The 25,459-nt window shown below is 43.1% G+C and overlaps 2 protein-coding genes across 4 annotated transcripts in view; one reads left to right on the forward strand and one right to left on the reverse strand.

Moving 5' to 3' along the window:
* Positions 1-331: 331 nt before the first annotated feature.
* Positions 332-2,744, forward strand: LOC126355509 (cuticle protein 18.7-like). The gene is made up of 2 exons (XM_050005849.1): positions 332-410; positions 2,166-2,744. Exons 1-2 carry the CDS (start codon positions 399-401, stop codon positions 2,604-2,606), a joined length of 453 nt encoding a protein of 150 aa, XP_049861806.1. The 5' UTR covers positions 332-398; the 3' UTR covers positions 2,607-2,744.
* An 11,314-nt stretch (positions 2,745-14,058) lies between these two features.
* Positions 14,059-25,459, reverse strand: part of LOC126355501 (cuticle protein 38-like) — a 40,428-nt gene continuing 29,027 nt past the window's right edge. For 2 of the 3 annotated variants that reach the window (XM_050005835.1, XM_050005836.1), the window contains exon 2: positions 14,059-14,648. In XM_050005835.1, coding sequence (XP_049861792.1) covers positions 14,205-14,648 — 444 coding nt within the window. In that variant the 3' untranslated portion in view covers positions 14,059-14,204. Of the gene's footprint in view, positions 14,649-16,768; positions 16,851-25,459 lie in introns of those variants that run through there. The other variant, XM_050005834.1, reaches the window with a different exon arrangement.

Raw genomic sequence — 25,459 nt, forward strand, 5'->3', positions numbered from 1 at the left:
CGGCCAGAGATGGTTGTTCTGTGTACTCATTTCTCAGGATCTATGCATCCAAATTGCGTGATAATGTAATCACATGTCAGTTCTAGTATAATATATTTGTCCAATGAATAACCGGCTATCATCTGCATTTCTTCTTGGTGTAGCAATTTTAATGCCCCGTAGTGCATTACAAGAGGGCTAGGAGACGCCCTGCTAAATGTCGTCGACACGCACCGTTATACGCCTAGTTGTCTGCGTCCAAGAACTAGCCGGCGGAAGGCCGGAGGCCACTTTCACAAGGCGCTGACCGTCGGCCTCTGCGTATATAAACGCGCAGAAGCTGGTTCCAGGTATGCACTGGCTAACAGCGGCAGCAGTAGTAGCATCGGCATAACAGGCGCGCAACACCACCAGTAAACATGAAGCTCCTGGTGAGTTCACCTGACACAGGCTCACTTCGTCTTACCAAAGGCGGAGCGCAACCTCTTTGAACTTCTTACTGCTAGCGTTTAGACTTTATAAATGTATTAATATCATTTTCTGTTGAATTTACTTTCACAGCCAGTGAGCACGTTATTGCAGACACTATTATACGCATATGATGCAAGTAGACTGTTTGTCATTACTGATTTAACTTAAATTATATTTCGAATTATGTAGGGGCTTTATGTACTTCTTCTGCCCTCTAGATATAAAATGACTTGGAAAGAAGAAGAAAGTTTAATGAAGCATCTACAGTCTGATTATTGATGAGTAATGAGGAAAGAGTTGATTGTGATCCACTGGAAGGATTAGTACAAGCTATCGAAAGAATCAATTTAGAGATATTATGAAAAGATTTAAATCAGTATAGGAGAACGATGATAGGGACTCCCATGAATATAGTTTAACTCCCTTAATCATTATATGATCGAGCTCTACACAAATGGTATCAGAGCTTAAATGTAGACAGGCTCATTGGAGATGCAATTTTAAATTGTTTGGTGCTTCAGCTGGGATCATAGCTCTGCGTGTAGATAGGCTCTTAGGAGCTGATGTTGGCCATTATTTTATCGCGTGAGGTAGAGATACAAGAAATCTAGGCAGTTAAAAATGCTCGACTTGCGACGTTCCGTTTCCCCGCATCGCTTCATTCCACCCTGAGTAGTGTATGCAACCCCAGCTACGAACAGGTCTAGGGGGAAGGTTATCAAAAAGAAGTTGTTCCACATCTCTAGCGTGATGGTTTACAACGCCATGTTATAGTAGGCGCAACTCCAGATTTCTTGAGTGAAAGAGGGACTTGGTTACAAAAAGGGCTCAATATTGGTAAATCAGTGTTACAGACGACGCTCTTAGGCAAAAATCGAGATCTTTTCTATGACTTACCTTTTTGATAGATAACAACAAATATTGCATACTTCTTTCAGCCCCACTGGCGCTATATAACTTCTCTGTTGAAACTTTCAAGAGGCTTATGTGAGTAGGTAAAGTTTAATTCCGTTTTTCTCTGAGAAAGAAAGGAAGAAGTTGGATTTTCCTGGTAGACACGGTGGTTAACAAGATGACAGCGTCTTTTGCGGAAACCTTAAGGGAATTTGGGACCGCTCTAAAAACGCATACGCCACTATGTACGAACTTCAGTACCACAAAGCACCAGCGACTGTTAGTGTTGTTAGAATGCCGGAGACTGAGAGTTCAAAGGGTTCAAATAGCTCTGAGCACTGTGGAACTTAACATCTGAGGTCATCAGTCCCCTAGAACTTAGAGCTACTAAAAACCTAACTAACCTAAGGACACCACACAGATCCATGCCCGAGGCAGGATTCGAACCTGCGACCGTAGCGGTCGCGCGATTCCAGACTGAATCACCTACAACCGCTAGGCCCCAGACGCAGGCACTGAGAGTTCAATTCTTTGTCTAGCCACATCGGCCCTTATATGCAGACTTTTATCTGTTCGGTCTTCTGCCTGTCTTTTTAATCGTTATACTGGATTTGCAGCAGCTTGTGAACCAAACACGTGTAAACACGTAATACGTAGAAAGAGCACAGTCATTTATATAAGTACAGTTTTAAGACACCTTTGACCAAGTGTTCATTCTGTCATCTCCCACTCCAGTTTATGCCCCATAGAGTGCTTTGTTGGTGCGTATCACGCGTAATGTGCAGGCACATTGTTCAGTGCTTTTACTGCTCTGCCTACAGATCGTCCTGAGTGCCTTGGTGGCAGTGGCTCTGGCCACGCCCGGCTACCTGGGGGCGGGCGCCTACCTGGGGGCGGCGGGAGTCGCCCCCGTCATCGGGTCGGCGCCGGGCCTCGTCGCCCCACAGCCTCCGGCCCCCGTGGTAGTGGGCGGCCTGGCAGCCTACGGCCCCGCCAACATCGTGCTGGGGCCGGAGGGCGTGCCCCTGGACACGCCTGCGGTGGCCGCCGCCAGAGTGCAGCACCTGTCCGCGCGTCTCGCCGTGCAGTCTCGCGGGTCGGGTAGTGCAGCCGCCGCCGCCGCCGCTGCCGCCGCCGCCGCCGGCGCCTACGCCGTGCCCGCAGCCGTCGCCGCCCCCGCCGTCGCCGCCGTCGCCCCCGCCGCCTACGGCGTTCCTGGACTCGCAGGCCTCGCTGCCGCCAAGGCTCTCTACCACGGCTGAGACATCAGCGAGCCGATGCTGAAACGGGCCCTGTAAAGCAGCTTGTGTACACAATTCGGTGTAGCTACTGTAGATGTACACAGTCTTTGTATATTACTGGAGGACGCCAGAGGACGAATAAATTATGATTCATAACTATGTTTCTGTTGTTTTTTGCGCCCATTGTCCTACTGTTACAGCATGCAAAGCTGGTACTCAAGATGCAAAGCTGGTACTTATTGCCGATGATACAAGTATAGCTATCACACCCAACAGACAAGAATTAACTGGTGAAATTGTAAACGATGTTTTTCAGAAAATCATTGAGCGGTTCTCAGCAAATGGGCTCTTATTAAACTTTGACAAAACACAGTATATACAGTTCCACACAGTAAATGGAATGACGCCATTGACAAATATAGACCTCGATCAGAAATCGGTAGCTAAGGTAGAATATTCAAAATTTCTAAGTGTATGTATTGATGAGGGGTTGAACTGTAAAAAAACACACTGAGGATCTGCTGAAACGTTTGATTTTAGCTACTTATGCTGTTAGGGTCATTGCAAATTTTGGCGAATTACATCTGAGTAAATTAGCTTACCATGCCTAATTTCATGCTCTCCTTTCCTATGGCATCATATCCTGGGGTAACTCGTCATTGAGTAAAAGAGTGTTCATTGCACAAAAGCGTGTAATCAGAATAATTGCTGGAGCTCATCCAAGATCATCCTGCAAACACTTATTTAAAGAGCTAGAGATCTTCACTGTAGCCTCACAATATATATATATATATATATATATATATATATATATATATATATATATATATATATATATGTGTGTGTGTGTGTGTGTGTGTGTGTGTGTGGGTGTGTGTATGTTTGTTATTAACAATTTGAACGAATTCAAAAGTAATAGCAGTGTACATGGCTACAACACTAGGAGAAAGGATGATCTTCACTACTCAAGGTTAAATCTAACTTTGGCTCAGAAAGGGGTAAATTATGCTGCCACGAAAGTCTTTGGTCACTTACCTAATAGCATCAAAAGTCTGACAGATAGCCATATAGCATTTAAAAGGAAATTAAAAGAATTTCTTAATGGCAACTCCTTCTACGCATTAGATGAATTTCCGGATATAATAAGTGGGTCATTTCCCCAACCCCCACAAAAAAATAAGTGTCATGTAATACTTTATGTAATGCAATATCTTGTATAGACACCTTTTATTAACCTGACACGTTCCACATCATTACGAAGTGTCGTATTCATAATCTATGGAACAAGTACTAATCTATTTTAATCTAATCTCCACTACACTTGAAAAGCTTATCTCAGATATACTACACACAAAGCATATATCGATTACCTTAACAACTCTACAAGAGCAAGTAATCACATTTACAAAAAGAAGAGGAATATCGGTTAGGCGGTAAAAGACGCCCACCCATGATATTGGGAACAGTTTGGACAAGCACTGGCCAATAAGAGAATTCGCTTAACTAATCTTATATATGAACAGAGCAGATAAATAATACAGAACAGCTTCAAGAAGTCGAATGCTACAAATGCCTTTGATATACAGGCGGACAGACAGACAATTCGGAAATGATATGTTGTACTCTGAACCGTTTATGCATACAAGAGACTACGATGAGCTGAAAAAAAGGAAAAAAAACGAAGGAAAGCTATGTCTATAGACAGGTTAAAAAATGAACTATTAAAGAGCGTATCTTTCCTTTCTGTATAATACTGCTAAGTCTGTTCAATACGCTGGCAAGGAGGGCTCATACAAAGAGCACGCAAAAAAGTACAACTTATATCGCTTTTCATTGATGGAGAAAAAAGGTCCTGCCAGAATTATAGGAGGATTGACTTACTTACACAACGTACGGTTCCCCGAACAGCAGATTAAAAGTAATGTAAGTACATACTAGGTGCCCGTCTGGTTAGCTGTGCGGTCTAACGCACAGTTTCCCGGACTCAGAATGAGGGCCTGGTTCTCGTCACGAATCCGCCTGGCGAACTTCTGTCGAGGTCCGGTGAGCCAGCCTGTACGTGGATGGTTTTTAGGTGGTTTTCCATCTGCCTCGGCGAATGAGGGCTGGGTCCCCTTATTCCGCCTCAGCTACACTATGTCGGTGATTGCTGCGCAAACCAGTTCTCCACATACGCGTACACCACCATTACTCTACCACGCAAACATAGGTGTTACACTCGTCTGGTGTGAGACATTCCCCTGGTGTGTGTGGGGGGGGGGGGGGGGGGGAGGTTACCGGGGCCGAACAGCACAGTAACCCTGAAAGAGTGCTTACGTGTGGGCTGGCGTCGGAATGAAGTGGACTACGGTAGTCATTGTGGGCTTGTGGACCTCTGCGGCTGCGGCGGGGACGGAGCCTCTCCGTCGTTTCTAAGTCAAATGTTAACGTACAATACAATAAACTAGGTACATATTAATTATATACAAAGTGAAGAACTACAACAAATGGAGTATTTCTAGTGAAATAGGTAACCGAAGAATATGCAAAATTTAACTGAGAGACTCAATCGGCATGTGTTTTTTGGAACAGCCTTCGATAAAATTAATGGAGAACAACTGTGGTGCCTAATGAAGAAAAGAGTGATGAAGCAGTGAAAGCAACAGAGTATCACATAGGTAAAAAGGCAATGCTTAGTACAAATCCCTGGATAAAAGAAGAGAAACCACATATAACTGACGAAAGAGGAAAATGTAAAATCATAGCAAATGGAACAGGCGAAGTGAAATATAGGCGTCTAAAAATATAAGATCGACAGAAATTGGGAGAATCGATAAGCAGGAATGGCTAGAGGACAAATGCAAAGCAGTACAAACATGCTTAACTAGGGGACAGATATACAGGATGTTACAAAAAGGTGCGGCCAAACTTTCAGGAAACATTTATCACATACAAATAAAGAAAAAATGTTATGTGGACATGTGTCCGGAAACGCTTAATTTCCGTGTTAGAGCTCATTTTAGTTTCGTCCACCTACGCTCAATTGAGCACGTTATCATGATTTCATTCGGGATACTCTACCTGTGCTGCTAGAACATGTGCCTTTACAAGTACGACACAACATGTGGTTCATGCGCTATGGAGCTCCTGCAGATTTCAGTCGAAATGTTCGTACGCTTCTCAGCAACAGATTCGGTTACCGATGGATTGGTAGAGGCGGACCAATTCCGTGGCCTCCACGCTCTCCTGACCTCAAGCCTCTTGACTTTCATTTATGGGGGCATTTGAAAGCTCTTGTCCACGCAATCCCAGTACCAAATGTAGAGACTCTTCGTGCTCGTATTGTGGACGGCAGTCATACAATGCGCCATTCTCCAGGGCTGCATCACCGCATCAGGAATTTCATGCGACGGAGGTTGTTTGCATGTATCCTTGCTAACGGAGGACATTTTTAACATTTCCTGTAATTGAAGTTACGCTGATACGTTCAGTTGCTGTGTGTTTCCATTCCATTATTAATGTCATTTGAAGAGAATTAATAAAATGAGCTCTAACATGGAAAGTAAGCGTTTCCGGACACATGTCCACACAACATATTTTCTTTCTTTGTGTGTGAAGAATGTTTCCTGAATGTTTGGCCTTACCTTTTTGTAACACACAGTGTAGCATCTTGTCAAAAACTGACATTCTGATATCGTGGCTGCGTACAAAATACAGGTCGATTTTTGTACGGAAGAGAACAGCAACCAGCCGCTCTTTATAATGCTATTTATTTACTCAAACGGCTGTTCACATCTAGACACACTGTGGTTGATGTCAACATAAGTCTTCGCTTTTTTGGTATCCTTTGTGGCGGAAGTTCCTTGTGGTGGTGGTGCCCTACAGCTAAATCGATGTTAAAAACTACCTACTTAAACGTAACCATTCCTAATAACGATTGAACACAATTCAAAGAAATCTTTAAAGTTCAGTTATTATAGTTATAGTTAATTTATGTAGATATTCCCCCGTCGTTCTGATGCAGTTTGGTTGATTTGTGTTGACGATATGTTGAAAATAATTTCAAGCACTTATTTCATGTATCTGTATCCACATACACCACAAACAAGTTTTGGTCACATGAGAAAATGATTACAAAGGTGGCGATTGCACAAAACTAAAAGAGCCAAAGAGTTTCTCGCTCACAGGCATTAAAACACGTAAATGATGTCACAGTAGAAAAACTTCCACACTACGAAAGTTTTATTGCATGCAATTTATATTCAATGAGAATTAATTACAAATAAAGTAAATAACTGAAGAAAACAGTTTGTTACACAAAGTTACTTAAGTAATATTACTTAAATATTGTGGCACACACTTGTAACATAATATGTGATCAGAAATAAGTGTATGTATAAATATTTCAACAGTGGACAGTTTTGTGTCACATGGTCGCTACTTGAAAGTTTAAATAAATTTGTTGTGGTCTTCAGTCCTGAGAATGGTTTGATGCAGCTCGCCATGCTACTCTCTCCTGTGCACGCTTCATCATCTCCCAGTACCTACTGCAACCTACATCCTTCTTAATATGCTAAGTGTATTCATCTCTTGGTCTCCCTCTACGATTTTTACCCTCCACGCTGCCCTCCAATACTGAATAGCTGATCTCTTGATGCCTCAGAACATGTCCTACCAACCGATAACTTCTTCTTGTCAAGTTGTACCACAAACACCTCTTCTCCCCAATTCTATTCAAACCTCCTATTAGTTACGTGATCTACCCATCTAATCTACAGCATTCTTCTGTAGCACCACATTTCGAAAGCTTTTGTTCTCTTCTTGTCCAAACTATTTATCGTCCATGTTTCACTTCCATACTTGGCTACACTCCATACAAATACTTTCAGAAACAACTTCCTGACACTTAATCTATACTCGATGTTAACAAATTTCTCCTCTTCAGAAACGCTTTCTTTTCCATTGCTAGTCTACATTTTATATCCTCTCTACTTCGACCATCACCAGTTATTTTGCTTCCCAAATAGCAAACTCCGTTACTACTTTAAGTGTCTCATTCTAGTCGAATTCCCTCAGTATCACCCGACTTAATTCGACTACATTCCTTTGGTTTTGTTGATGTTCATCTTATATCCTCCTTTCATGAAAATGTCCATTCCGTTCAATTGCTCTGACAAGTCCTTTGCTGTCTCTGACGGAATTACAATGTTTTTATTTCTTCTCCATGGATTTTAATACCCACTCCAAATTTTCCTTTTGTTTCCTTTACTGATTGCTCAATATGTAGATTGAATAACATCGGGGAGAGGCTACAACCCTGTCCCACTCCTTTCCCAACCACTGCTTCCCTTTCATGTCCTCGACTCTTATAACTGTCATCTGGTTTCTGTACAAATTGTAAAATGTCTCTCGCTCCCTGTATTTTACCGCTGCCACTTTTAGAATTTGAAAGAGAGTATTCCAGTCCACATTGTCAAAAGCTTTCTCTAAGTCTACAAATGCTAGAAACGTAGGTTTCTCATTCCTTAACCTTTCTTCTAAGATAAGTCGTAACGTCAGTATTGCTTCAGGTGTTCCAACTTTTCTACGGAATCCAAACTGATCTTCCCCGATGTCGGCTTCTACTAGTTTTTGCATTCGTCTGCAAAGAATTCGCGTTAGTATTTTACAGTTGCGGCTTATTAAACTGATATTTTTGTTTAATTTCACATCTGTCAATACCTGCACTCTTTGGAACTGGAATTATTATATTCTTCTTGAATTCTGAGGGTATTTCGCCTGTCTCATACAACTTGCTCACCAGATAGTAGAGTTTTGTAATGACTGGCTCTCCCAAGGCTGTCAGTAGTTCAAATGGAATGTTGTCTACTCCCAGGACCTTGTTTCGACTGAGGTCTTTCAGTGCTCTGTCAAACTATTCACGCCGTATAGTATCTCATCTACATCCTTTTCCATTTCCATAACATTGTCCTCAAGTACATCGCCCTTGTATAGACCCTCTATATACTCCTTCCACCTTTCTGACTTCCCTTCTCTGCTTAGAACTGAGTTTCCATCTGAGCTCTTGATATTCGTACTAGTGTTTCTCTTTTCTCCAAATGTGTTTAATTTTCCTGTAGGCAGTATTTATCCTACCCCTCGTGAGATAAGCCTTTACATTCTTACATTTGTCCCCTAGCCATCCCTGTTTAGCCATTTTGCACTTCCTGTCGATCTCATTTTTGAGACGTTTGTATTCCTTTCTGCCTGCTTTATTTACTGCATTTTTATGTTTTCTCCTTTCATCAATTAAATTCCCTATTTCCTCTGTTCCCTAAGGATTTCTACTAGCTCTCGTCTTTTTACCTACTTGACTCTCTGATACCTTCACTACTTCATCCTTCAAAGCTACACATTCTTCTTCTACAGTATTTCTGTCCCCAATTCCTGTCAATTGTTCCCATATGCTCTCCCTGAAACTCTGTAAAAACTGTGATATAGTCAGTTTATCCAATTCCCATCTCCATAAATTCTTTCGTGATCGATTTTTACACAGATTTTCGAAGTTTCCGGAAGCGTGAAGAGTGAAAAGCCAGGCTTCAGAGATAAAATAAAAAAGAAAATGCCTCACTAACTAGTCCATAAGCACAGTTGCTAGTAGTTCACAATTTCCCAGACACCATTATGATTAACTACAGAGTATTTCACTTCGTTTCAAACAGGAGTTTTCCACCGTTTAGTATTCTACATTGTTTGTAAAGAGAAACATGATGAGATGCAATGTATGGATGTCAATTTTACGTGGCGCGCTGCGTTTTGTATACGCTCTAAGAAAAAAAAAAGAAAAAAATCCATGAAGGAATTACGTGAATGGTACGGGAACCGGTAGATGTTATCTACATGTACATGCAAACAAATGATTACAATCTCAGAAAAATTTGATGATCTTTTGAAGAAAAAAGCTTGACAAATTGAGCATATCAATAACCCGTTGGTAATTTTCTGTCCCTTATACAAACAGTTATTAGACTTGGCACTGATTGGTAGAGTTGTTTATGTCCTCTTGAGTGATATTGTACCAAATTCTGTCAAATATGTGAGTGTTCGAGCGTCAGAATCCGAGCTGCTTGGAGGACCCTGCCCAGATTGCTCCAAACCGTTCTCAAACGGGGAGAGATTGGACAATATTTGCTGGCCATGGAAGGGTTTTGCAAGCACGAAGGGGCAGTTGAAAGTCATGCAGTGTGCGGGTAGGCATTATCTTGCTGAAATGTAGCCCCAGAATGGCTTGCCACGAAGGGCAACAGAGCGGGGACTAGAATATGATTGTCGTACCCCTATGATGTAGCGATGCTGCGGATGACAACCAAAGAGCTTCTGGTTTGAAAAGAAATGGCACTCCAGAGCATCACTCCTGGCTGTCGGGCCGTATGCCGGCAGACAGGTTGATATCCCACCGCTGTCTAAGGGGTCTCCTGAAACTTTTCGCTGATCATTGGGGAACAATTAGAAGCGTGTCTAATCACTGAAGACAATTATACTTCAGTCAACTGGATTACAGTCTCAATAAATGTTTGGAGACGCCTCAGACAGCTGTAGAATATCAACCGGATTTCCGCCTGCAATTTGGCCCAACAGCCAGGTATGATGATGTAGGATGCCATTTCCTTTCAGAGCTGGACCTCTATGGTCGTCATGAGCGGCACTTTTCTATCACAGCAGTAGGCCGACGGTATTCCAGGCCCCTTTTTGTTGCCCTTCATGACAAGCTATTCTAGGCTTACATTTCAGCAAGATAATGTCCGCCTGCACTCTGCGAGAGTTTCTACTGCTCATGCTTGTCAAACACTACCTTGGTCAGCAAAGTCACCGGATGTCTACCCAGTGGAGAAACTTTGGAGCTTTATCGGCAATGCCGTCCAGGAAACTTGGATTTTGACGATCTAACACACATATTTGATAGAATGTGGTACGATATCACTCGAGAAGACGTACGCACCCGGTAGCTGAGTGGGCAGCGCGACGGATTGACGATCCTAAGGACTCGGGTTCGATTCCCGGCAGGGTCGAAGATTTTCTCCGCTCAGGGACTGGGTGTTGTGTTGTCCTAATCATCGTCATTTCACCCCGTCGGCGGGCAAGTAGCCGAAGTCGTGTCAACTCTAAAGACTTGCACCAGGCAAACGGTCTACCCGATGGAGGTCCTAGTCACAAAAAATTTAAATTTTAGTCAAGAGGACTTCCAACAACTCTGTCAATCACTGCCAAGGCAAGTAACTGCTCGTATAAGGGACAGAGGAGGACCAACGCGTTATCGATTTGCTCAGTTTGTCAAGCTTGAGTGAATCATTCAATTTTTGTCAAATTATTATCATAGGTTTGTGTACACACGTACAGCATATCTACCTAATTTTGCCCACTTCGAATAATTCCTTGGCGGCGCGTCTTTACCTTTATCTTAGAGTGTACATGTGCAGTAAGACTGCTTCTCATATGTTACTTTATTCTCATCTCACAGTTTCCAAATGATGATCTAGTCCTAAACACAACGAGTTGTGTGAAATACTTAAATGAAAGTGATCTTGTGTTAATAAATTTTTAAAGTAACGAAAAGGAGTGTTCTACAGCAATCGCGCCGTGGTTCTTTGTGTACTGTGGTAACTTCCTGATGTATGATACATTACTTGTATTGAGGATGTTGTATAATCGATTTTGCTTTAGAAGGCTCTATAACTATATTGTTTACGAATGGATGTACAGAGCATTCTTCCTTCATTTAAAGGTGCCTTACGTGATTACTGGGTGTTGTGTGATGTGCTTAGGTTAGTTAGGTTTACGTAGTTCTAAGTTCTAGTGGACTGATGGCCATAGATGTTAAGTCCCATAGTGCTCAGAGCCATTTGAACCATTTTTTAAAGGTGCCTTAACTTCATCTGTACATACTAGTTTCATAAAAATCAACCATTGATTTACACGTACTACACATTCTACTTATTTTTTAGAACCAAATTCGTAAGCTATTAGTGATCACTAGTCATACTTTCATTACAATAGTAGACCTGGGGCACAACACATTACAGATATACTGCTGCCGATTTCGCTTCCTGTATTCAGTTTAATTCCATTTCTCTGTCCTAATAGTTCTCACGTCTCCCATTATTTCCCAAGCCTCTTTACACGTTCCATTTTGGGGAAGTATTGAGGTGCTCCAGAATCAGTAATTATTGAATCGGATGCAGTGGGAGCCCTGATTTGTCTGTCATCAGCGAACGATTCAGAAACAGACTGTTGTGCCATGTGCTTACTTATGTCAGCGTGCACTGTACAGTTACCTTTACGTTCGGAACGTTAGTTCTGCTGCAAAAGTTCGAGAAACAGTTGGTGGCCACAAGGATACATTTTTGTTTCTACGTTTAATGTCCGTCCCCCATTCACACTGCACCCGACTTACGCAGAAAAAAAAAAAGGAAAATGGCAGTTGTGGAGTAAAACAATTTCTCATATGAGGCGACTGTTATTTAGAATTTCTAAGAAGAACAGTGTAAATCTCTTTAGAGTTCCCAAAAGAAATCTTGAAATCCACTGGGGAATATGCGCTGTTTTGAAACTTCCTGGTAGTTCATAACGTAGTCTTTAATTTGGCCCTAACCTAGAATCCTGCTTTCATTTCAGAATACTCTTAACGACCAAGCTATCCACACTCATCTGCTCATATCGTTGCCAGCGTAAGACAAGAGTCCGAGTTTGAGAGACGGTCCAGTATTCAGTTTTAATCCACGTGGAAGTTACACTTGTAAATGTTTACTTATCATTGGAGTCGCTTGGCAACCCATTCATAACATCGGATGCAAATGATTAATGTGACCGTAAATGGTCATTGAGAGTTGTATTACAATACTTCTTCATAGTACTGCTTTCCGAAAGCACATTGGACAAAAAACTTGTCACCCTCACGAGGAATAAGCGTGAATAAAATGCAACATCTGCTATATGGCTAATACCAACGATTCGGAGATGAAGAGAATACAAAAGTTAGTTCACGTATGCCTTATCAGACAAAAGCCTACCACTGATGATTGCATCCCTTAGACCTACCTAAGTTCAGGGGTGTTGCTTGATACAGTCACATATATCTTCTATGGGAAAATGGTAGAGCAAATTAGCGGGGCCAGTTGATGTGTGACAGGGTGACTGAATCCTCAACAATGAAGGAACGTCAGCTTGAAGTCGTGTGATGTGTCATTAAGCACTCGTAGTGGAGATGTGGAGGAAAGAACAGGAGATGGTCATCAAGAACGTTGACATTGCCATCCTGGTTCGTAGCCTGAGTAAGAGGGACTAAGCGATCATAAGAACAAGACCTATAAAATATCATACTACAGGTTCCACACCCTGAGTTAAAGACCTGCTTGGGCCTTTAGTGCATTCTGTGTTGTTTGTCCCATTTAACAAGTGTATCTCCATATTTCGACATTTTGCAAACTACTCAACTCCCAAGTTGAACTGGATGCAGTTATCTACATATTTTTCAATAGGAAACTGGTCCTTAAGTAATTTATTTATTAATAGTAGCAATACATGAAGAGTTTAAATTGTCATTGACAAGAAATCACATTACTCCTTAGCCCCCATTCACTGGCATATTTTTATGACCACTGATCTTACACTATGTTACATAACTGCGAATAGTATGTCAATCTTTGTAGTAACATCGGCTAATCCACTTCGAAACACTAATGAATCAGGAACGTCATTCGCATTTTGGTCAGGGTCACGTCCAAACACGATAATTCATTTCTGCTATTCTAACACATCTCCACCTCAACTAGTGTAATGCTGCATCCATACAATCTATTGGATCATATGCGCTACTTTCACGGCGTACACGATCTGTGGAGGTTTAGCCAGCAGCTGTGACCGAGCGGTTCTAGGCGCTTTAGTCCGGAACCACGTTGCTGCTACGGTCGCAGGTTCGAAGCATGCCTCGGGCATGGATGTGTGTGATGTCCTTCGGTTCGTTACGTTTAAGTAGTTCCTAGTCTAGGGGACTGATGACCTCAGATGTTAAGTCTCATAGTGGTAGAGCCATTTGATCCATTTTCTGTGGATGTTCACATTAGCACCTGGTACCAGTGTCTCAGCATCATAATGCTCCACGTTGCCAACGATCTCTGTTATGGAAGCGACTAATAATTTGTTCCAGTTAGGTTAAGTACTCTTATGCTGTTGACATTTATTCAGTGTAAACTTGTGATGTAAGGAAGTATAAAATGTTCAAATGTGTGTGAAATCTTATGGGACTTAACTGCTAAGGTAATCAGTCCCTAGGCTTACACACTACTTAACCTAAATTATCCTAAGGACAAACACACACACTCATGACAGAGGGAGGACTCGAACCTCCGCCGGGACCAGCCGCACAGTCCATGACTGCAGCGCCTCAGACTACTCGGCTAATGTTGCGCGGAGTGTAAGGAAGTAAAACAATGGCATTATCAAAATAACAACAGAATAATTAGAATGTAAAGTATAATTTATTATCTTTTGCTATTTTCTGTACAGTATAAACAATTACTTTACAGTTCGCGCTGCTTTCTCCCTTTTGAGTAGTCGGTGAGGTGGTCTGTTGCACGGTGTTAACCGTCATCTAGCGTAGTTGTTTTAGCCGTGGTAGGCAGCCTTGAGAGCAGCCAGAGATCCGGGAGCAGCCAATAGGCCAGGAGCAGCGACAGCCGCAGGAGCGACGGCGGCGACGGCGGGGGCGGCGACCACGGCGGGGGCGGCGTAGGCGCCGTAGGCGGCGGCGGAGGCGGCGGCGAGGGCGGCGCCGTTGATGGCGGCGTCGCGGGCCCTCGTCTGGGCGACGGCAGCCAGGTGGGCGCCCCTGGCAGCGGCCACGTCAGGGGTGTCCAGGTTGTAGCCTCCTGGGCCGACGACGATGTTGGCCGGGCCGTAGGCGGCGAGGCCGGGGTGGATGCCGCCCACATAGACGGGGGCGGGCTGGACTGCGGCAGCGAGACCTGCGGCGTAGGCGGGGGCGGCGACGCCCGCCCCCAGGAAGCCGGGCTTGGCCAGGGCCACGGCCACGACAGCACTCAGGACGATCTGAAAGTAGGTTTCAGCTGCTCATGTCAATAATATCACGAGTCGCCACCACAAGGGTATATCTATGTTGGGAAGTAACTGCACTACAATAAACTTATAAGAGTTGTGCTATTATCTGTAAAACATGGTTTTCTTTCTATGATCGTGTTGCTACGAAGATAATTTATTGATATTTAACTCACTTCAAGGGTGGTACGAAAGAAATTATTGTTATTTCGTTTACTTACCGATTATAGATTGAGAGAAAAGTGACGAACTTAGTAAATACGTTGTAGTGCTTCCACTGTGCAAGAAGTCAGAGACTCGAGTGCATATTCTCTTATACCTTTTTCAATATGTGCTATAAACATTCATTGTCCATCTGAATGTCCATCTATGTGGCTGACTGCCGTGCAGAAGACCTGGTTTCGATTTGTGGTACTGCCAGGGATTTTTCCTTGAGAGAGGGTTGGGTAGTCATCCTCCTGAAGCCAGTTGAGGAGCTGCTTGACCGTTTGGTAGCGGCACCAGCCCTCATGAACTGACAACAGACAGCAGTTTGGAGTACTGTCATCCACCCCTCCATACTGCATTCATATGACACCAGTGGCAAATGGATGATATAGGTGTGGGGGAGACGTACGTGGCTTGTATGTGGCCAGAACAGTGCTACTTTTCTTGTATAGAGATTGATAAACTAATTTATGTTGTTTTATTTCAGCAATGTTTTCCGTAAGAATGCTGACAAACGACGTAACTGAGTACCTGGAACTTACCACACAGGTCTCTTCACTGAAGTAGATATTTACTAGAAAATATACTCCCATTCTTATTCGTAGTCAAATCGTCCAGTTTCAGTGAGCTGTTCCTGACGCTTTACTCATATAAAACTTTTTCTGAATTCAGTAGTAAAATCCTGATCATTTTCTCTGCTCCATAAGCCCACCTCCATCGGAAGATATCTTGACGCTTTACGTCATATGCGTGATAACTTTCAGATTTATATGTTAGAAATATTAATTTGTATTTAAGTTTAAAATCTCGGTGTTTGGTGTTGTTCCACCTACGTGTTAAATACTTTGAGACAATAATCAGCTGGCCGCGGTGACCGAGCGGTTCTAGGCGTTTCTGTCCAGAACCGCGTGGCTGCTACGGTAGTCGGTTACAATCCTGCCTCGGGCATGGATGAGTGTAATGTCCTTAGGTCAGTTAGGTTTAAGTAGCTCTAAGTTCTAGGGGACTGATGACCTCAGATGTTAAGTCCCATAGTGCTCAGAGCGATAGTGCTCAGAGCCAGACAATAATAAATGTTATAGTTTCCTTGTCCTAATAGCTTGACCGAGCGAGGTGGCGCAGTGGCTAGCACACTGTACTCGCATTCTGGAGGACACCGGTTCATCCCGCGTCCGGCCGTCCTTATTTAGGTTTCCCGTTATTTCCCTAAAACGCTCCAGGCAAATGCCGGGATTGTTCCTTTGAAAGGGCACGGCCGACTTCCTTCCCCATCCTTCCCTAATCTGATGAGACCGATGACCTCACTGTCTGGTCGCCTCCCACAAACAACCTAACCCAACCCAGTAGCTTGATACAGACAATTATCGACGTAGACTACATCTTAACATCTGTTAATGATCTTGTATCCGACTATAATATAGCAAAAAAATTTTCGTGGACTTCATCCACGTGTTAAACAGTTCTGCATTGAAACTTCCTGGCAGGTTAAAACTGTGTGCCGGAGCGAGACTCGAACTCGGGACCTTTGCCTTTCTCGGGCAAGTGCTCTACCATCTTTTTTTGTGACCTGGATCAGGCAACCATCTGAGCTACCCAAGCACGACTCACTCCCCGTCCTCACAGCTTCACTTCTGCCAGTACCTCGTCTCCTACCTTCTGCAGTACCAGCAGGAAATGTATACAAAAAGGGAAATACAAGAGTTTAATACGAGTCATATAGCCATTGCTAAGTTTTGATAAGTGAATCAGAAGATACTCCTACTACTCCCTAAATGTCTTGGTTTTGCTTCAAGACTAACGTACTTCCAGACGCCTAGATGCTAATAATGTCAGAGTGAAACATCCAACTCGCGCACGTGTCACAGGGACGAATGTTAGACGTCGCTGGAATGCTGCATCACACTCACCAAGCACTTCATGTTGGTGGTGTAGGTTTCCAGTGCGACGACCGCTGCTACTCTTGCTCCCGCTGCCTGTCTGCTGCTGGACTGTGCCTAGGTTTTCCTATGGTCCGTTTATATAGCCGGCGATAGCTGTCAGATATGCGTGAAAGTAGTGCAGGCGTCCTTCTGCCGCTGCGACCTGAAGCAGCCGTTGGCACACAACCGATGCTGGAAAATGGGTACTCCACTAACCTTCCTGCTTCTCGGGGTCTCCGCGTGCAAACTGATATTTTAGCAGCTGCTCTGACTCTTTGATACCTATTTAGAGGAAAGATAACCCTTTCTAATCTGAACACATTTTTGTTAAAGAAAATGGCGAATTAAGTTGATTTCTCTGAATATTTTGTCATCTTCTTGGTATCTCCGTGTGCAAACTGCTATTTTCGCAGTTGCTCTGACTCTTTCATACCAGTGAAGAGGAAAGATAACCCTTTATAATCTGAGCACATTAAAAAAAATTGGTGAATGAAGTTGAGTTATGTGAATATTTTGTTATCTTCTCGGGGTCTCCGTGTGCAATCTGCTATTTTCGCTGTTGCTATGACTCTTTGATACCAATGAAGTGGAAAGATAACCCACTCTAATCTGAACACATTTTAAAACCTTTGTGAATTAAGTTGAATTCTATGAATATTTTGTCATCTTAAATGATGAAACATAGTAACTAATTTTACTCTCTGAAAATTTAATGGGGAACGCGGATCGGGTTTTAGTTCATCTTAATAGTCTTTTGATGTAATGTAGAATATCTGATATTTTAAGGGAAAACTATGAATAAAGGCTTGTTGTTATTTTACTTTTATGTTGGAAAAATATTACAGAGTTTACAGTTCATATTTTATGGCACAAAAATGTAATAATCACTACAAATTTATAACTTTGTAATACAAAGACATGGTGGAGATTGCTTCACTTTTTGCGGAAGAGTCTGAAAAAAATCCTTTGTCTTTGGAATCCACATAGTTTCACTTGTGCTATTTTACTGCTCGTACTGGCACCATCTTGGTGACAAAATGTCACCCACGCAGTGATAATACCCAGGGTTTCACTGATACCGAACTCGTTTTTGATGAGGTTTATATTCGCCTGCCTTCTTTGAGGAGCCTAATAGAGTTATTCACACTCTCCTTCCCCCTAATTTCTGTCTCTGCCAGAGGCGTCTACATTAACCGGACCCGTAATGGTCTTTTTCGCACTCTAGTTTTCATGGCAGTGCTCTTTGTACAGAGACCAGCCTCTGACAGCTTAAAGATCTGCGAAGTGCCGCACAAATGACAGAACCCCACTTATATCACGCTCCTCTAACAGAGAAAGAGTATGATCTTCTCGTACGATTGCGCATCATAAAGTTAACGTGCATCAATTCTTTCCCATATAACAATAAACGAAAATCGGAGACAACAGACAACTGGATCCATTCATGCCTAAAGCTATGCAGTGAACACCTAAGTTGCTATGTATAGACATTAGATTACTAGTAACGGTCGATAGTTCATCATCAATTAAATACACTACTGGTCATTAAAATTGCTACACCAAGAAGATATGCAGATGATAAATGGGTATTCATTGGACACATATATCATTCAAGAACTGACATGTGATTACTATTTCACGCAATTTGGGTGCATATATCCTGAGAAATCAGTACCCAGAACAACCACCTCTGGCCGTAATAACGGCCTTGATACGCCTTGGCATTGATTCAGACAGAGCTTGGATGGCGTTTACAGGTACAACTGCCCACGCAGCTTCAATACGATAGCACAGTTAATCAAGAGTAGTGACTAGCGTATTGTGACGAGCAAGTTGCTCGGCCACCATTGACCAGACGTTTTCAGTAGGTGAGAGATCAAGAATGTGCTGGCCAGGGCAGCACTCAAAGATTTACTGTATCCAGAAAGACCCGTACAAGACCTGCAACATGCGGTCGTGCATTATCCTGCTGAAATGTAGGGTTTCGCAGGGATCGAATGAAGGGTAGAGCCACGGGTCGTAACACATCTGAAATGTAACGTCCACTGTTCAAAGTGCTCTCAATGTGAACAAGTGGTGGCCGAGACCTGTAATCAGAGGCACCCCATATCATCACGTCGAGTTATACTCCAGTATGGCGATGACGAATATAAGCTTCCAATGTGCGTTCACCGCGATGTCGCCAAGTAAGGGGTGCGACCACCATGAAGCTATACCCAGAACTTGGATTCATCGGAAAAAAATGACGTTTTGCCATTCGTCCACCCAGATTCGTCGTTGAGTACACCATCGCAGGCGCTCCTGTCTGTGATGCAGCGTCAACGATAACCACAGCCATGGTCTCCGAGCTGATAGTCCATGCTGCTCCAAACGTCGCCGTGCAGATGGTTGTTGTGTTGCAAACGTCCCCATCTGTTGACTCAGGGATGGAGACGTGGCTGCACGATCCCCTACAGCCATGCGGATAAGATGCCTGTCATCTCGACTGCAAGTGTTACGAGGCCGTTGGGATCCAGCACGGCGTTCTGTATTACCCTCGTGAACCCATCGATTCCATATTCTGCTAACAGTTATTGGATCTCGATCAATGGAATGTCGCGAAAGGCTACAATCCGACTTTTATCAATGTCGGAAATGTGATGGTACGCATTTCTCCTCCTTACACGAGGCATCACAACAACGTTTCACCAGGCAACGCCTGTCAACTGCTATTTGTGTATGAGAAATCGGTTGGAAACTTTCCTCATGTCAGCACGTTGTATGTGTCGCCACCGGAGCCAACCTTGTATGAATGCTCTGAAAAGCTAATCATTCGCATACCACAGCATCTTCTTCCTGTAGGTTAAATTTCGCGTCGGTAGCACGTCATCTTCGTGGTGTAGCAATTTTAATCGCCAGTAGTGTATTTAAATCACTATTTGGCATAATTTCCTTTGGAAGTACAACAGTAGAAATTTAATTCGTTGAGCCACTTGGTCAATATTAATGCAGCTCGTGATTCGTGGGTCTTAGTAAAGCTGACATTCTCTGTTTGGTATCTCATAGCTTGTGTGTTTCGTGTCAGCAAAACCCTAAAGGAAGAGTACTTCAACGATGAGATCTGGAGCTATAGAAGAAAGTTGAAAGTAAGTGGACTAATACGAAATAAGAAGATTGTCCGCTAAATAGTCGAGAAAAGGAGTATGTGGAACGAACTGACTAGATGGAATGATATGACGACAGGACACATCAGCTAATAACTGCCACGGTAGTACAAGGAATGCCGGCCGGAATGGCCGAGCGGTTCTAGGCGCTACAGTCTGGAACCGCGCGACCGTTACGGTCGCAGGTTGGAATCCTGCCTCGGGCATGGATGTGTGTGATGTCTTTAGGTTGGTTATGTTTAAGTAGTTCTAAGTTCTAGAAGACTGATGACCTCAGAAGTTAAGTCTCATTGAACTCAGAGCGATTTGAACCATTTGAACTACAAGGAATTGTAGTGGGTAAACATTTTAAGGCATCACAGAGATTGCAATATGTTCATAAATGAGGACTAGTGTAGGCTCTGCTGGGAAATTATGAGGTTGGAGCTGCAGGGGACGTGTTCTCGGATCGCATCAAACCAACGAAGGCTTTCTGTCCTATTGGAGTCGTGTGTTCGAGTGTCATAGACACGATAGCTATCTCAGCAACGAAGTGAATAGATCAGTAGCTTCGTTTAAAGAAGGATGTCAATGGGCTGTTAGTGTCCCACAGGGAATGAAGACTTTATAAATTCATGAAATGAAGCTAAACTGCCAAGAAATCGGGTTATATAAAACTGATGATTTAGTATATTACGATAATAGTTCAAACGTAGCAGCTAACTAAAGTGAATTAAAACAATTACGTTTTATTGCTGTATTAAAATATCGTACATGAGCATCTCCGTCAGACTGCAATCATTCTTGCAGTTATGACTCTTGTTTACTCTTCACTCTCTCAGCTATGGACTGCGACTTGTTACGCATTTCTGTTTCGTCCAAATTATACACAATAAATTAATGGGGAGGTGCCTCTGACAGCCAATCGTATTTTTGAACGGAGACTTGAAAATCGCAGTTTCACCTGTGCGAATGATCGTTCAGTTATACCATTTTCCTTTGCTAAGCATTTGTTATAAGCTATTTGTTCTGCTCTTGTAAGGACTATTAAACCAGGAGCTATTCCATAACCCACATCTCCAGGAAAAAAGACGTTAAAAATACTGCCAGACATGTGATCCATTTCGTTGCTGTGCAAACAGCTTGAACGTTACCTCTGGATATCCCTTTCCTCTTGATGTGGTCATCTCCTTGTTTCTTCATTGACATATACATATAATCGGCTGACCCGAAAGCAGCGCGTAATGGAAAGATTTTTGCTGTTTCGTCTTGGCCATTCAAATAACAATCGTAATCGTAGGTAATTTTATCCAGTCCGACGTTGTATTTGTTACTGTGGTCGCTGCTTCCCAGAAGGTGACTGATACCGTGCGCTTAGTCGGATGTCCTCAGGGACACAATATTGAAAACCAGGGTCTCCTTCATGTCGTGACACACGGAGGTGCCGAAAGTTATGGGATACCTCCCAATATCGTGTCGGACATCCTTTTCTCCGGCGTGCTTCCCGTGGTGGCCGAGCGGTTCTAGGCGCTTCAGTCCGGAACCGAGCGATTTCTACAGTCACAGGTTGGAATCATGCCTCGGGCATGGATGTGTGTGATGTCCTTAGGTTAATTAGGTTTACGTAGTTCTAAGTTCTAGGGGACTGATGACCTCCGATGTTAAGGAATTGGAACCATTTTTCTGAGGCGTAGTGCAGGAGCTTGATGTGGTATGGACTCAACAAATCGTATTAAGTCCCCTACAGAAATATGGATCCATGCTGCCTCTATAACCTTCCATAATTGCGAAGACGATGCCGGTGCAGGTTTTTGTGCTCATTCTGACGTCTCCATTGCGTTCCATAAATTTTCAATGGGATTCATGTCAGGTGCACTGGGTGGCCAAATAAATCACTCAAACTTTCCCAAAATTTGTTCAAACCAATCGCAAACAACTATGGCCCGTTGTCGTGTAGCTTTCTCATACATAAAAGTTTTATCGTTGTTTGACCATGAAGGACTGAAAATAGTCCACAAGAAGCCGAACATTACCATTTCCAGTCACTGGTCGGTCAGTTGCACCAGAGAATCCAGTTCATTCCATATAATGACAGCATAATGGAGTCACCATCAGCCTTGTTGACAACTTGGTCCATGATTCGTGGGGTCTGCGCAGTATTGGAACCCTACCACCAGCTCCTACCAATTGAGATCGAGACTCATCTGGCCAGTCCACGGTTTTCCACTCGTCTAAAGTACAACCGATATGATTAAGAGCCAAGAAGAGGCGCTGTAGGCGTTGTCGTGCTGCTAACAAAGGCACTCGCTTCGGTCGTCTGTCAAATTTCGCTGCAATAACGGACACGTTCGTCGTATGTCCTACATTGATTTCTGTAGGCAATAAATGCAGTACTGCTTATGAATCTTCCTGGCAGATTAAAACTGTGTGCCGGACCGAGACTCGAACTCAGGACCTTTGCCTTTCGCGGGCAGGTGCTCTACCAACTGAAGTACCCTAGCACAAACACCCCCCGTCCTCACAGCTTGACATCTGCCAGTACCTCGTCTCCTACCTTCCAAACTTAACAGAAGCTCTCCTGCGAACCTAGCAGAACTAGCATTCCTGAAAGAAAGGATATTGCGGAATCATGGCTTAGCCACAGCCTGGGGGATGTTTCGAGAATGAGATTACCACTCTGCAGCAGAATGTGCGCTGATATGAAACTTCCCGGCAGATTAAAACGGTGTGCCTGACCGAGTTGGTAGACCACATGCCCGTGAAAGGCAAAGGTCCCGAGTTCGAGTCTCGGTCCGGCACACAGTTTTAATCTGCCAGGAAGTTTCATATCAGCGCACATTCCTCTGCAGAGTGAAAATCTCATTCTGGCACTACTGATTGTCTGCTATCACTGACAACTCTACGCGAAAGCCGCTCTTGGTCGTTAAGTGAAGGCCGTTGGCCGCTGCCTTGTCCGTAGTGAGAGGTAATGTCTCAAATGAGGTATTCTCGGCACGCTCTTGACATTTTCGATCGCGGATATTGAATTCCCGAACGATTTCCGTAATGACATGTTCCATGCGCCTAGCTCCAGTTACCAGTACGCGCTATAGTCTGTTATCCCCGTCCTGCGGCCATGACCAAATCGGAAATCTTTTCACGAGAACTATCTCAGTTGAAACGACAGCTCGGCCAATGAACTGCCCTTTTGTGCTTGTCAAGGTGATATTACTGCCGTCTGAATACGTGCATATCACTCCTCAGTGTAGCAGATTCGACACATATTTTGGTATCAATAAATCCAAAAGGTGGCTCGCGAAAGCGAAATCTGGTTCACAGTTCTGTAAGTCAGTTCACATCCTGCCTCAGCGCAAGAGAATGTGGAGTTGATACCATTGTTGACTACAGTCCGTTTAAGGTTACAGGATAAATGATGTCAGTCACTTGGCACTACACTGTTGTCACATCGGCTACCGATCAATTAAAGGCGACACACAAACACGGCAGGTCACATCACAATTACTGGAATGCTGTTCATGCAATGCGGAGCAATGTTGGTAGCTGCTGCCACCTGGTATGGCGGTACCGCGAGATGCTCTGCCTACAGCTGATTTTAAAAGACGGATGACGTAACTGGCGCAGACAACGCGTATTGTAGCCGGGTGAACTTACACTCGTGTCCTAACTTAACCACAACCTTTCAATGTGTAAGTTATCCAAGAAAGCGGCCTGTTAGCAAGTTGCAGCAGAGCTATTAATCACGTTCGCTTTGCTTATGGCGATTGAAGTTGAGCTGTGTGGGCAAACTGAAGACAGTAAAAAATTCAGTTTCAGCTCTAAAAGCTCTTTTGCTACGCGAGATGACGTCATAACGACCGATGAGCAGTCAGGGTTGGAATTCATTTATAGGTTACAGGCGACACAGGTAGATTCCAAGAGGAAGAAGAATGACAGGCACAAAATGGGTCAAATGGCTCTGAGCACTATGGGACTTAACATCATAGGTCGTCAGACCCCTAGAACTTAGAACTACTTAAACCTAACTAACCTAAGGACTGAAGAGCCTAGAACCGCTCGGCCACAACGGCCGGCAGGTAGAAAAGAAGAGGAAATAAGAAAGAGGATATGATCATGGAAACGATCCCACAAAAGATTAAAAATTAAAAAAAATAGACTGAAACTAGTAATTGGAAATAATAGTATTCGGAGTTATTTTGGTAAAGCTTTGTAAAAGAAAAGAATATTGTGCCCCAGAAACTGGGTCGATACGACTGTGCTACGGAAGATTTTACAAGAATATTGTTATATTTATTTATCTATTGAACCAGTTGCATCCTGTCTTCAAATAGCTTAGTTTTACGCCATGTCGTGTAAAGTTTACCTATTGTAGGCCGACCTTTGTGATGATAACTGAATATGTGAAGCCAAACTGTGTCTTGTGCGAAGGAATCCAGTAGTTTTTGGCTAGTGGTGTCTACGAAATGTGCGTATTTACTTACCATCGTTTTGTGCGTTTTGTGTGTGAGTCTATGTTGTTTTGGGTGTGTTTATCATGAGTAATAAAATGCGAATTAAAAGGGCCGGACTCAGGATTCGGGATCCAAACATAACAAGGTAAAAAAATAAGAAAAGGAACTGGAATTTAACTGCCCATTTGTTGTGGCAGTTTGGCCACGGCGAACAGTTCAGGGTTGACTTGTGCGGTCTGAGTGGAGCAAACCACCTCCAATATGTGAAGTGTCAACTACCAAATAATTTTAATCAGACTGTAAGTAACTATGTTTCCATCACGAATAAGAAAATAAGCTATAAAGTCGTTACTGTAGAATCTAAATTAATAAACAAATGCACAAATTCTCAAAATAACGTGTAAATTGCAATAATGATCACCATTGTTAAAAGAATAGTCCTAAGTGAGAAACGGCACATAACATGCAAGTAACCCAGCGATAAGATAGAGCGTGAAATGATTTCGTTCCCAGAAAATCAGTGTAAAGTTCACAGAAAGAAAGAGTGGTACATATACCTGGGTATTTTTGAAGTAATTGCAAAGAATTTCCTTAACTTTATCTCTTTATGAACTGAGTTACCTTTTAATCCTTTGAATTAACTGAAATTATTTTAAATCAGAGGTGAAGCCTCACCTAAACTATGAGGTGTTAAATCTCTGAATACGTTTCGTAATCAAAAATATTAACTAACTTTAATATTGAAAACTGACTGTAAAAGTACGTAAAAGCACTAAGATTTATTTTCCTCTGAGAGTGAAGCTAGCTAGCAAACACTGAAATATTTCTTAGTACACGTAATGGCGGACTCAGCGCCACCGAAACAGTCGAAACCAGCAATCGACAGCAACATTACTATTATCTTTAAATAAATTTAATCTGGAGGAGGAGCTATTTTTGAAAGTAATAATAAGATACTTTCAATTAATAATATATTGTAAACTGAAAGCTCATACAGATAGCTAGTTATAGATACATCGATCCACAGCCCGCATCTCGTGGTCGTGCGGTAGCGTTCTCGTTTCCAACGCCCGGTTTCCCGGGTTCGATTCCTGGCGGGGTCAGGGATT

Source organism: Schistocerca gregaria, chromosome 3 (genome assembly GCF_023897955.1).
Source record: "Schistocerca gregaria isolate iqSchGreg1 chromosome 3, iqSchGreg1.2, whole genome shotgun sequence".
Taxonomy (NCBI): Eukaryota; Metazoa; Arthropoda; class Insecta; order Orthoptera; family Acrididae; genus Schistocerca; species Schistocerca gregaria.